The 14,158-nt window shown below is 39.4% G+C and overlaps 1 protein-coding gene across 2 annotated transcripts in view; it reads right to left on the bottom strand.

Moving 5' to 3' along the window:
- Window positions 1-14,158, bottom strand: part of LOC135464600 (alpha-1,6-mannosylglycoprotein 6-beta-N-acetylglucosaminyltransferase A-like) — a 52,284-nt gene that overhangs the window by 10,898 nt on the left and 27,228 nt on the right. For both annotated transcript variants that reach the window (XM_064742042.1, XM_064742043.1), the window contains exons 5-12: window positions 9,954-10,036; window positions 9,521-9,610; window positions 9,072-9,143; window positions 6,228-6,398; window positions 5,739-5,805; window positions 4,264-4,366; window positions 2,762-2,896; window positions 617-750 (exon numbers count right to left, since the gene is read on the bottom strand). In XM_064742042.1, coding sequence (XP_064598112.1) covers window positions 617-750; window positions 2,762-2,896; window positions 4,264-4,366; window positions 5,739-5,805; window positions 6,228-6,398; window positions 9,072-9,143; window positions 9,521-9,610; window positions 9,954-10,036 — 855 coding nt within the window. The remainder of the gene's footprint in view (window positions 1-616; window positions 751-2,761; window positions 2,897-4,263; window positions 4,367-5,738; window positions 5,806-6,227; window positions 6,399-9,071; window positions 9,144-9,520; window positions 9,611-9,953; window positions 10,037-14,158) is intronic.

Here is a 14,158-nt window from a genome sequence, read left to right as displayed (position 1 = left end):
TACACATGTATCAGGCTAGCGTTCACGTTTGATCTGAGAGGTCCACAATAAATCTGTTCACACAATTTTACCAAAATTGAACAATATTTGAAGCAGCCACAAGTCAGAGTCAAAGAAAACAGTTTAATGTGCAAAATGGGTCATCTGGGTTCTTCTAACAATGATCTAAATTTCCCCTAAAGGGACCTGCACACAAAATTTTACCAATACTTGAAGCAGTTAATGCATGGACATAAACAACCAATCAGAATCAAGGAAATAGTTAAATATGCCAAACATGCATCAGCATTGTTTTTCCAACATGACATGAAATTTCACAAAGTCAGCCTGCACGCAAAGAATTCCATCATAACTGGACAATATTTAAATCAGCTAATGCACAGACCAATCAGAACCAAGAAGTACATGTAATTAAATACGTAAAACATGCATGTATATAAAGTTCCACAAAGTGAACAGGCGCACAAAATTTTGGTGAAATTGGACAACATTTACAGCAGTTATTGAACAGAGCCTATTAAAGTGTGACAAGACGGGCTAATAAACCAAAGTAACATCTCCCTCTTTGAAGTAGGTGTGAGCGAGAAGACTTTCAATCTGGAAGAGCGATACTTACGAAACATAGTAAAAAACTGTTGAGGTTTCAGATCTTGTCCTCCCCATACGCTCAAAATTTTGTGAGTTTTGGCGTAGTTTTTGTGGTTAAAGGCAGGTTCTGTCCCAAACGAATCCACCACGCGCAGCAGGCAACTGTGAAAGAAACACAGAAAATACTGGTCTTGGCAATAACAAGTGGGTTGGAAAATTTTTACAGATTCGCAATTTACCATTTATGTGATTGTAATTTCAATTAGACATTCAGCAAATGGACGCTAATTTTGAAAATGAAATGAATCTTGATCTTAAATGATGAGTGGCTAGACAGAAAACACAAGTTAAGGGACTGGTAAGATGGCTGGAAAATCCACACGAATCAAATCTGACTCTAGTTGTTGGGCCCGGTTGTTCAAAACTGGTTAAAACTTAATACCAGATTTAACTATAAGTCTTCAATTTTCTACTTTAATAGCCTAAAAAAGTTGTGTACCAGTATATTAAATATGAAGTAAAACTGCTGCTGTTAAATTTTGACTTTGCAGAACAGCATTGCGTACTAAATATAAAATATGACAATAATAATAACAATACCAGTATTATCTAGTGCACTTTCGAACAACTGGGCCCATATGCTTCAACTGAAAGTTTTAATGCACTAAAATGTGAAAGGATTTTATGGATTCTCGGTTCATAACCTTCAATGATATTAAATTAAAATGTCTTCCTTTCTAATAAGGTTTTTTTTTTATGACTCTGACATTTGAGAACATTCAGTCATGTTGAGAGTTATTTTTTCTAACAGTTTCCCCGGAATCCTAGCAGATTATGTGGTTTAGTGATGTCATGATAAGAGACAGATTCGCACTGAATGCAAAGTCCATGCTGCTGACATTTTGTTTATCTCTCTCACCTCAACCAGCAATAGCCACCCCTCCCCCCTCATGTATTATGATTTATAACACATTTAGTTTCATCCCTTTTACACTGAACTTGGAAAGGCCTCAATGCCTGAGGGGGCTAGCACGCCAGCATGGCACAATAACCCAGAAGCCTGCCACCAATGCACTTGCTGTGAGTTCAAGTCCAAGTCATGCTGGCCTCCTTTTTGCCTGTACTGAAAGGTCTTCTAGCAACCTGCGGATGGTTGTGGGTTTCCTCCCATCATAACACTGGCCGCCGGTGTATAAGTAAAACATTCTTGCGAATGGTGTAAAACACCAATCTAATAAACAAATAAATAACTGAAATTAGCCAACTCTCCTTGTGTGATGCTCTATGACCTGTATAAACACATACATGTATGTAACTTGTGTTATGTGCACGACTGCCGTCAGTTTCTAAATATAGCTTGCCACTGTTTACATATGCTGAGTTCAGCACCTGCTGTCTGCCTCTACCTTAGAACATTCCAGAATGCGTGCAGTTCGGTGCCTGTTTGTTTACATCAAGTGTTCAGGAATTTTCTTATTCTAGACAATTCCACCAAGCTATATAAGACCTATGAAAGCAGGTCAAACAGGGGGAGAACAGAGAACAGAGAGAAAGGAGAATTATTGAGAGCTTGGATGCTTTTGCTGTGTATTACTTTAGTAGGCCTTTTGTGCTGAATTTTGGTGTCTCTATAGCCTCTGGCTTTGTTATATCCTATCTCCACCAAGCACTTGTTCAGTCTGAACTTGTATGTTTAATCTGTGCTCTTGTATACACAGTGCCTATTAGTACACGGACCCTGTCTGTGGAATTTTGTGCATATTTCGTCATACACTCAGTTATACTGTGGATTTTCCCTCTTGTGAATTTGCCTCTGAGCATTTATGCCTGTGTGATATATATATTGTGGAATATATGCGTCCGTTTGGACTTGAGGCCGTAAGTACTTTAGTATTTGTATAGATACTGCTATCCTTTCTTGTTAAACTTAAGCACTTTAGTATTTGTATAAGTCTTTTTATCTGTTCTTGTTAAGCTAATAAATTGTTGTAAAATAAAATCTGCTGGTTTTGGTTACTCTTTTGTGCGGCTAAACTGTCATGTATTTCGAACAAGCCATCTCTTTATAATACAGACAGTTTGGGTCGTAACACTTGCTTCATGCCTTACCCCTTATGCCTTGATACCTCCCTGCATAGTAACACGCATGTACATGTCTTGCTTCGCCCCTTACCTGAACTTGGCGTATCCTCCCTGAACCTTCTTACGGAACTGCCGCAGCCCGACAATGTCTGTGTACATCAGGTCAATGGGCAGGTCTTTACGATTCTGACAAGGCGCTCCCGCTGACGGCAACTTAGACAGAATTCTGGGAGAAAATAATAAGAAATGCTCATAAGTACAGGGAAAAGTTATAACATACACACAGGAAACATTTATTATAATTCTTCAAACTTCATGGTTTTGATAAATACTTAAAGGAAAAGAAACACACTAGTATGACTAACATGTCAGATGAAAGACCATTAAATATTGTCCACAAAAACGGTTTAACTTATTTTTTTTACAATATTTTTCAATCCAATAAAATGCATTTAAAACTCTAGATTCTAATGAGGTCTTTCCTGAGCAATGGAACCAATGATGATTGTACATTGTAACAAAAAAAACACATTGTATTAAAACCCCTGTTGTTGATTTGGGAAGGTAATACGGAAACAGAAGTTTTCTGTCGTTTCCAATTTTGCCTGCTGTGACGTCACGCAAGAACACTTGACATGACCCACCACGTACGTATAGCCACAAATGATGTCATACTTTCAAACACTCATGACATCATTCCAACATAACTAAGGAATATCATCACGTCACATCAGAACAATGTTAGGAAAACTGCTGAGGAGTTTGTTTTTGAGGGCTTTTCACTTAAAGGGATTTAATAATGCTATTCATTATAATTTTTTTAAAACCGTGGGCTTAGCTCTGTTCTATTTTTGATATCCTTATGAGACAAAGAGTCCCAGCCAGTCACAGCACAATGATGCCACACTGAAGATTATTTGGCCTATCCCTTCTCAATAAACCACATGCTCAAGTCACAGGGTACTGGTTTTAACTGCTTTTAAAAATGTTTTCCTTTAAGTTTGAATTGTTCATGAGATCATGTCAAAAACCGTTCATGGCTTCCTCTTTTGAATGTGCTCTCGTTGCAATATGAAGTAACGACACAAAAAGTACTTGACCCATGCTCTAATGCTGAGCACCAAATTAGGAAGTGCCCAGATTAACAATTTGGGCGTAAGTATTCCCAGGATTGAACCTTGGTCCCCTGACTGTGAGTCAGTAGATCAACCACTCAGCCCAAAACTAGTTTAAGACTTAATTCCAGATTTAACTTTGAGCCAAGTCTTCAATTTTGTACTTAGCTTAAAAAAAAAATTGTACAACATTATATTAAATATAAACTAAAATTGCTGATGTTACACTTTGTCTCTGGAGAACTGCACTGGCTGCCAAGTTTGGCTAAAAATTTAAATATAAAACATGACTAAATACCAGTGTTAGCTAATACACTTTTAATTAAATGTTCATGATGAAATAATTAATACTGCAGCACATTCTCAGAGTCAGGTTGTTCACCAAAATTATACGGTAATATGTAAAACAAAATAACAAGTAAGAAATGACCACACTGCCATGAGAGAAGAGACTTAACAACTAAGGGAGACAACTCACCCACTAAGCTGTTCCACCTCACTGGTGATGGTCAACTGGTGTCCCAGCAGGTACAGAGTGGCTATCAGGTCACTCCACTGAACCAGTTCACCTAAAGGGCCTCCTGTACAACAACAACAACAAAAAATATAGATGTACTGATTTATGTATTTATTTAAATCTGATGTTTATTTAAATGCAATCACAAGGATTTTTCTGCCGAATGACGTATACAGAAAACTACATGTCACAAATTTTCAACCTTGTCAAACGCTAAAGCACTTTTTTCAGTGATATTCATGCATATATAATTATTATGAAAATGATCGTAAAATAGATTTGTATGTGTCATTAAAAATGCAAACTTCATAAAAGTGTGCTACATACTATTTCTCTACACCCCAGACTTCTTTCAGAATGTTTCAAAATATTGGTTGCAGTGGCAGTTGACAGGGTTGAGAAATTAGGGTACTGCTACTGATCGATTTTACGCAATACACAAAGAACTCAAAACCCATGGCTATATTTCGACTCAATATTTCTCCATTATTATACGAGCATTACCACACCTAATGTATAATAAATGTTGAAATAATTCAATCATAATGAAGCAAACGATACAAAGCGGTTGGGTTTTGGTGGAAGAAACGAAAGTGACAGACAAACGAGGGATTTCATGATAGGATATCAAATTCCTAAACTTTCTGTATCTGGAATCAAATTCAATGGCTTTTTAGTCTTTTCCAGGCCAGTAGCAAGAACTGCCTATGATTACTATATATCACAAAAGTTTAACTTTTTTTCCAGTAACACATGAAGTCTGATTCTGATTACTTCATCCACCTTAAAGGGCCACTTGACAGTTTTTTGTTTAGTTCAATTAATATCTTATCTGGAAATATGTTATCAGAACTTGGCGAAGTTCAATTAATATCTTATCTCAAATGTTGGCATCAAAAATATCATTTTCAGGCTTTTACCTGCTTCTGAAAATACATTTTTTACACAACATAGCATTCTTTAGGCAAAATATTTGATTTATCTATTGATTTGATTGGTGTTTTACATAGTAATCAAGAATATATCACTTATACGACGGCAACCGGCATTATGGTGGGAAGAAACTGGTGGAAACCCACGACCATCAGCAGGTTGCTGGCAGACCTTCCCATGTACGGCCAGAGAGGAAACCAATGTGAGCTGGACTTGAACTCACAGGCTCCTGAGTCATTATGCTGTGCTAGTGATAGTGGGGTTTAATATTGCTATTAGCCTTTTTTAATCATATAATACCATTACAGTCACTTATTTTTAGCGGATAGTCGTGAGTTTCCCCTGTGGGTATCCCCAGCACTCTACCCGCCCCCCCCCCCCCCCCCCCCCACCCTCCACATAATGCTGGCTGACGTTGAATAAGTGAAGTCTTCTTCAGTATGGCGTTAAACACAAATCGGAATTTCTATCGGCAATATATTAAACCATGGGGTACTTCTAACCTTTAAACTGCATCTCAGCTATTTTGAAGCCAGTCTGTTTAGTGAGCAAGCCCAAGTGCACAATCACCTGTATAAAAGAAACAACTTTTACAGCAAAAAGCAACATTGTAATAATTATCTAAAATTTTGTATTTTTCCCCCTGGGAACCATAAACTATTCTCAATTGAATATACCATTGTGGTGAGGATATGGCTGTAAGCTGGACAATCCCAGTTGAAAACAAAAACAATGAGCATAAACCCTCATTTTCAAAAGGAATGAAATTTTACAGTAAAAAACAAAAGACTTGCATGTTGTAGACATGAACAGAAAACTTCCCCTTTTGTGATTGTGCTGTACATTACATGCAGAGCATTTTGAAGATACGCCCCTTAAATTTTTTTGTCGCAATGATTCTAAAAAACGGAAGTGACTGAGTTACTACTTACACACTCTTGAATGTCAGTATTCTATGTTCAGATCTGACACAAACTCTGTCAAATTCTTACCTTTTTGATGGGGCGGGTATCAAACCCTGGTTTTTTTGCCAGGCTCTGAATACCTTTCACCCACTCTGGCCACATTCGCGTTATCCTCTGACGTATGAACGCGTAACCTTTGCGCTCGTTCGGGTCCACAAGAAGTTTCATCAAGCCATTAAGATCTGAGCGATGTTTGGCCTGGAACACACAGAAAACTTGATCATCCTTCTACAGACCTCTCTATCATTACGACCTTCCCTAAATCCTTAACTCAAAGTTGGAAGACCCTGGGATCAAATCCGAGTCGGGTCATACCAAAGACATAAAAAGGCATTCAGAGAATCCCACCACCTTGCCTGCTACAGCAACCAACTAGACAATGGAATCAGAACAAAGATATTAGTTGTAAAGTGTTGTGGTTGTAAAGACATCATTGGGGGGGAGTTCATGCACAAAACTGAGGCAGTGGTCTTTGATATGCAAATTGTGAACTGCATGTGGCAATCCGTGAACAATTCTGGCTGAGCAAATACTCAGCTGACAACAGTCACTGTCTGAGTTTATGGTTTAAACATTCCATCACAGTAGAGGAAGACACATGCACCAGCCAGTGTCATAAACTCCTAGTACTAATGCACCAGCCAGTGTCATAGACTCCTAGTACTAATGCACCAGCCAGTGTCATAGGCTCCTAGTACTAATGCACCAGCCAGTGTCATAGACTCCTAGTACTAATGCACCAGCCAGTGTCATAGGCTCCTAGTACTAATGCACCAGCCAGTGTCATAGGCTCCTAGTACTAATGCACCAGCCAGTGTTATAGGCTCCTAGCACTAATATAGATGTGGACAGCTTTCAACAGATATTGTGTATACCACATAAATTGGTATACACCAAGGTAACACCTACACAAAACTTTTCTTGATTACAAAAAGGGTAAATCTGGCGAAGTCGAAAAATCTCATAATTCATAAAGTCACAGATACCCTATATAAAAGAAATTGTTGCTCTGCATGGAGGCTTAATTTCTGGGGAACATATTTACTACAGAAAACATATTGAAGTTTATATAACTGATAAATTTTTGAATTGAAAGTCTATCAATTAAAATCAATAAAAAAAAAATTCACAAAGCCTATCAAACTAAAACCAATAAAACAGTTCAACCTTCCATCAGTAAGCAGTTTGTAGATGTTTGTAGGTGAAAACTAATACAAAAAATAACACAAAACAAAACATAACTTTCTACCGCTGTATGATCCACATATTACTGCCATTATACAGGAGGTCAAAAAACTAGACAAAAAAAAAAATAAAAATAAAAATAAAAAAAAGCCTAACCTTCAATTCATGTATGATAGCCCAATACACATGTATAGAAGTTTAAAAAAAAGCTCAACCTGCCATCCTGAGAATGTGCATTTACACACCAAACCTTAAACTAGGCAGCAAAAAAAAAAAAAGAAAAAAAGAAGCTTAACCTTCAATCCATGTATGACAGCCCAATACACATGTACTGGAGCTAAAAGAAAAACCTTAACCTTCAATCCATGTATGATAACCCAATACACATGCACTGGAGCTAAAAGAAAAAGCTTAACCTTCAATCCATGTATAACAGACCAATACACATGTACCGGAGCTAAAAGAAAAAGCTTAACCTTCAATTCATGTATGATAGCCCAATACACATGTACTGGAGCTAAAAGCAAAAGCTTAACCTTCAATCCATGTATGATAGCCTAATACACATGTACTGGAGCTAAAAGAAAAAGTTTAACCTTCAACCCATGTATGATAGCCCAATACACATGTACTGGAGCTAAAAGAAAAAGCTGAACCTTCAATCCATGTATGATAGCCCAATACACATGTACTGCAGCTAAAAGAAAAAGTTTAACCTTCAACCTATGTATGATAGCCCAATACACATGTACTGGAGCTAAAAGAAAAAGCTGAACCTTCAATCCATGTATGATAGCCCAATACACATGTACTGCAGCTAAAAGAATAAGTTTAACCTTCCACCCATGTACGAGGGCTCAGTATACAGGAGCTAAAAAAAAAGCTTCACCGGACACCACCACTTTCCCCTCCTCTCACAATTCCTACAATTGTGTAGGCGAGTTAAAAAAAAAGGTACTTGCTGCTGCCTTGCTTGGCATTCAGCACTGAGAGGTGCAAGGAAACATGATTGCTTGGGCCAGTGTCAGTGCAATGTGGATGGGTGTGGTGTCATGTCTAGTGTCTTCGGCATGATACTTCAGTGGCGACAGCACCTTGGCGTCATCGATTCGTCCTGCTTCAAAAAGACACAGTACTTGTACACACACACACCTCAAGACTCCTCGATGTCATATGACTGAAAAAATTGTTATTTAGCACGGTGTAAAACCACAAGCATTCATTCATTCGTCCATTCTAAATACTCAACAAATTTGACCACAGACACAGCACATGTTTTGGCATATCATGTGAATGTTCTCTGAACTAGACAGATTGCTTTATGATTTCATTTGTCTAGGCAATACATTTTTCAATAGTTTTCAACATCATATGATTTATGTTTTCAAACTGCATCTAGTTATACTTCACCGGTTGAATTCGTTTAGGATTTAGGCTAATTCTTCAACCTTTTCGCGTAAGAAAGAACTACTTTCAGTGTGATTAATGCACCATTTTAATTTCATTTTGCAAACATTGGTTGCATCAGCAATTTTCAGGGCTTCACAAAAAGTAGAATTTTAACAGAGTACACAGAATAATGCCATCAGAATAAGCTTGAATAAACACCTTTGTGTTTATTAGAGAAATTACAGTCAACTAAATATGAGCTGTGGGCAAATCAATCCGCGCTGTTTGCTAACTCACATAATTCGTGACTTCAGGAGAAACATTCGCCCGTTTTCCCTGCCATGGTTTTCTGGGACACCATCCTTCTACCTGTGAAACAACAAAAGTACTGTGTGCCATTTGAACATGTATTTTGTGGGCGTTTCATGCTAAATGGTTAACTGCACAGGCCAGGCGAACCATTTTCTGTGTAATTATTTCCCTATAACACAAAAAAGTATTAAATATATTGCAAAATCATTTCGAGCCCTCTGAAGAAAAAAGGGAAAATCTTGTAAGAAGTTTGAATAAAGTGAGGTAAAGCAAAAGGCACAAATTTTCCCCGTAATTCACAAAGGCAATAGTTATTTTGAGAAAAATGACACAATAAATAGTAAGTATAATTCTGCTGTCAATTTGCTTCGATGTGTAGTCCTGACAAAACACCACAGTTACATGTAAATCTTTGAGTTATGTCTCTTCCATACCTCACTCAGGTACATGAAGAAGGAGCAGTCTGTACCATCGACTCCCAACTGAGCGTAGCACGGGTCTGATTTCCACATGTAGCGCATCCACTGAAACCAAAATAAGCACATTATGGCAGCCCTTTAATAACCCTCTCCCACATCATCAGCATTCTATGGATTCACTACCGGCATGTTGGCGACTAGAGACAAACAATCAGGCTGGATTGTGATATGATAACTCGATACAGAAATATCACCATGTAACAAAATGTGCTTTCTATAGAGTTTCTCTTCATATAAACTATGACTGGCTAAAACCACACTAGAGGTGCACTTTCGGTGAGCTACCGGCAGACTAGAGACAAACTAGGATAACTGTGGAGTAGAGCTCAGTCTGGCTAGAGTTATATATATGAATGGATACATCCATACGATGATAAAATCTGCTTACCATTAGCTTCCCCTCACAATTTGGAAAAGTCTGTTTGTCCTCCTGAGTTAGGACACACTTTTCTACTTTCCCCATGATGACATCTGAAACAACAGTTGAAAAAAATGTCACAAAAGATCAGATGTAATTGCCCATGGAGAATAACAAGCATTCTGGCAGTATTGCATTTATATCTATTTATTTATTTGATTGGTGTTTTAAGCCTTACTCAGGAACATTTCACTATACGACGGTGGCCAGCATTAAGTTGGGAGGAAAACGAGCAGAGGCCGGGGGAAACCCACGATCATCTGCAGGTTGCTGGAAGACCTTCCCACTTACAGCTGGAGAGGAAGCCAGTGTGAGCTGGGTTTGAACTCACCGTGACCGCATTGGTGAGAGGCTCCTGTGTCATTACGCTGTACTGGCGCGCTAACCAACTGAGCCAAGGAGGCCCCTACTGCATTTATAATACATGTCCCCAACAGGTCAGACATTCTGGCAGTATTGCATTTATAATGCGTGTTCCCAACAGGTCAGACTTTCTGGCAGTATTGCAGTTTTAATGCATGTCCCCAACAGGTCAGCCATCCTGGCAGTATTGCATTTATAATACATGTCCCCCAACAGGTCAGACATTCTGGCAGTATTGCATTTATAATGCGTGTTCCCAACAGGTCAGACTTTCTGGCAGTATTGTATTTATAATACATGTCCCCAAGAGGTCAGGCATCCTGGCAGTATTGCATTTATAATACATGTGCCCAACAGGTCAGGCATCCTGGCAGTATTGCATTTATAATACATGTCCCCAACAGGTCAGGCATCCTGGCAGTATTGCATTTATCATGCATGTTCCCAACAGGTCAGGAATTCTGGCAGTATTGCATTTATAATACATGTCCCCAACAGGTCAGGCATCCTGGCAGTATTGCATTTATCATGCATATTCCTAACAGGTCAGGCATCCTGGCAGTATTGCATTTATAACAGGTCAGTCATCCTGGCAGTATTGTATTTATAATACATGTCCCCAACAGGTCAGTCATCCTGGCAGTATTGCATTTATAATACATGTCCCCAACAGGTCAGGCATCCTAGCAGTACTGCATTTATAATACATGTCCCCAACAGGTCAGTCATCCTGGCAGTATTGCATTTATAATACATGTCCCCAACAGGTCAGGCATCCTGGCCGTATTGCATTTATAATACATGTCCCCAACAGGTCAGTCATCCTGGCAGTATTGCATTTATAATACATGTTCCCAACAGGTCAGGCATCCTGGCAGTATTGCATTTATAATACATGTCCCCAACAGGTCAGGCATCCTGGCAGTATTGCATTTATAATGCATGTTCCCAACAGGTCAGGCATCCTGGCAGTACTGCATTTATAATACATGTCCCCAACAGGTCAGTCATCCTGGCAGTATTGCATTTATAATACATGTCCCCAACAGGTCAGGCATCCTGGCAGTATTGCATTTATAATACATGTCCCCAACAGGTCAGTCATCCTGGCAGTACTGCATTTATAATACATCTCCCCAACAGGTCAGTCATCCTGGCAGTATTGTATTTATAATACATGTCCCCAACAGGTCAGTCATCCTGGCAGTATTGCATTTATCATGCATGTTCCCAACAGGTCAGTCATCCTGGCAGTATTGTATTTATAATACATGTCCCCAACAGGTCAGTCATCCTGGCAGTATTGCATTTATAATACATGTCCCCAACAGGTCAGTCATCCTGGCAGTATTGCATTTATAATACATGTCCCCAACAGGTCAGGCATCCTGGCAGTATTGTATTTATAATACATCTCCCCAACAGGTCAGGCATCCTGGCAGTATTGCATTTATAATACATCTCCCCAACAGGTCAGGCATCCTGGCAGTACTGCATTTATAATACATCTCCCCAACAGGTCAGTCATCCTGGCAGTATTGTATTTATAATACATGTCCCCAACAGGTCAGGCATCCTGGCAGTATTGTATTTATAATACATCTCCCCAACAGGTCAGTCATCCTGGCAGTATTGCATTTATAATACATGTCCCCAACAGGTCAGTCATCCTGGCAGTATTGCATTTATAATACATGTCCCCAACAGGTCAGTCATCCTGGCAGTATTGCATTTATAATACATGTCCCCAACAGGTCAGGCATCCTGGCAGTATTGCATTTATAATGCATGTTCCCAACAGGTCAGTCATCCTGGCAGTATTGTATTTATAATACATGTCCCCAACAGGTCAGTCATCCTGGCAGTATTGCATTTATCATGCATGTTCCCAACAGGTCAGTCATCCTGGCAGTATTGTATTTATAATACATGTCCCCAACAGGTCAGTCATCCTGGCAGTATTGCATTTATAATACATCTCCCCAACAGGTCAGTCATCCTGGCAGTATTGCATTTATAATACATCTCCCCAACAGGTCAGTCATCCTGGCAGTACTGCATTTATAATACATCTCCCCAACAGGTCAGTCATCCTGACAGTATTGCATTTATAATACATGTCCCCAACAGGTCAGTCATCCTGGCAGTATTGCATTTATAATACATCTCCCCAACAGGTCAGTCATCCTGGCAGTATTGTATTTATAATACATGTCCCCAACAGGTCAGGCATCCTGGCAGTATTGTATTTATAATACATCTCCCCAACAGGTCAGTCATCCTGGCAGTATTGCATTTATAATACATGTCCCCAACAGGTCAGGCATCCTGGCAGTATTGCATTTATAATACATGTCCCCAACAGGTCAGGCATCCTGGCAGTATTGCATTTATAATACATGTCCCCAACAGGTCAGGCATCCTGGCAGTATTGCATTTATAATGCATGTTCCCAACAGGTCAGTCATCCTGGCAGTATTGTATTTATAATACATGTCCCCAACAGGTCAGTCATCCTGGCAGTATTGCATTTATCATGCATGTTCCCAACAGGTCAGTCATCCTGGCAGTATTGTATTTATAATACATGTCCCCAACAGGTCAGTCATCCTGGCAGTATTGCATTTATAATACATGTCCCCAACAGGTCAGTCATCCTGGCAGTATTGCATTTATAATACATGTCCCCAACAGGTCAGGCATCCTGGCAGTATTGTATTTATAATACATCTCCCCAACAGGTCAGGCATCCTGGCAGTATTGCATTTATAATACATCTCCCCAACAGGTCAGGCATCCTGGCAGTACTGCATTTATAATACATGTCCCCAACAGGTCAGTCATCCTGGCAGTATTGCATTTATAATACATGTCCCCAACAGGTCAGTCATCCTGGCAGTATTGCATTTATAATACATGTCCCCAACAGGTCAGTCATCCTGGCAGTATTGCATTTATAATACATGTCCCCAACAGGTCAGTCATCCTGGCAGTATTGCATTTATAATACATGTTCCCAACAGGTCAGGCATCCTGGCAGTATTGCATTTATAATACATCTCCCCAACAGGTCAGGCATCCTGGTAGTACTGCATTTATAATACATGTCCCCAACAGGTCAGTCATCCTGGCAGTATTGTATTTATAAAACATGTCCCCAACAGGTCAGTCATCCTGGCAGTATTGCATTTATAATACATGTCCCCAACAGGTCAGTCATCCTGGCAGTACTGCATTTATAATACATCTCCCCAACAGGTCAGTCATCCTGGCAGTACTGCATTTATAATACATCTCCCCAACAGGTCAGTCATCCTGGCAGTACTGCATTTATAATACATCTCCCCAACAGGTCAGTCATCCTGGCAGTATTGTATTTATAATACATGTCCCCAACAGGTCAGTCATCCTGGCAGTATTGCATTTATAATACATGTCCTCAACAGGTTAGAGCTGTTAGAATGACAGCTGTGTCAAACTCCTTGACAGAAAACAACCCATAATTTTGCAGCAAATTAACAAACTGACACACGGCTTTAAACTGATCGGTACAACTTGCCATGGTGAATCATGTACCACGGTTGAATTCAGAATTTTTTTCCAAAAACTATTTGAAGTAATAGTTTTTTGTATAGTATAATACATCTCCCCAACAGGTCAGTCATCCTGGCAGTATTGCATTTATAATACATGTCCCCAACAGGTCAGGCATCCTGGCAGTATTGCATTTATAATACATGTCCCCAACAGGTCAGGCATCCTGGCAGTATTGCATTTATAATACATGTCCCCAACAGGTCAGGCATCCTGGC

This window comes from Liolophura sinensis, chromosome 4 (assembly GCF_032854445.1).
Source record: "Liolophura sinensis isolate JHLJ2023 chromosome 4, CUHK_Ljap_v2, whole genome shotgun sequence".
NCBI classification, from domain to species: Eukaryota; Metazoa; Mollusca; class Polyplacophora; order Chitonida; family Chitonidae; genus Liolophura; species Liolophura sinensis.
The sequence above is the reverse complement of the archived record's forward strand: the minus strand, read 5'-3'. Positions and strand labels throughout refer to the sequence as shown.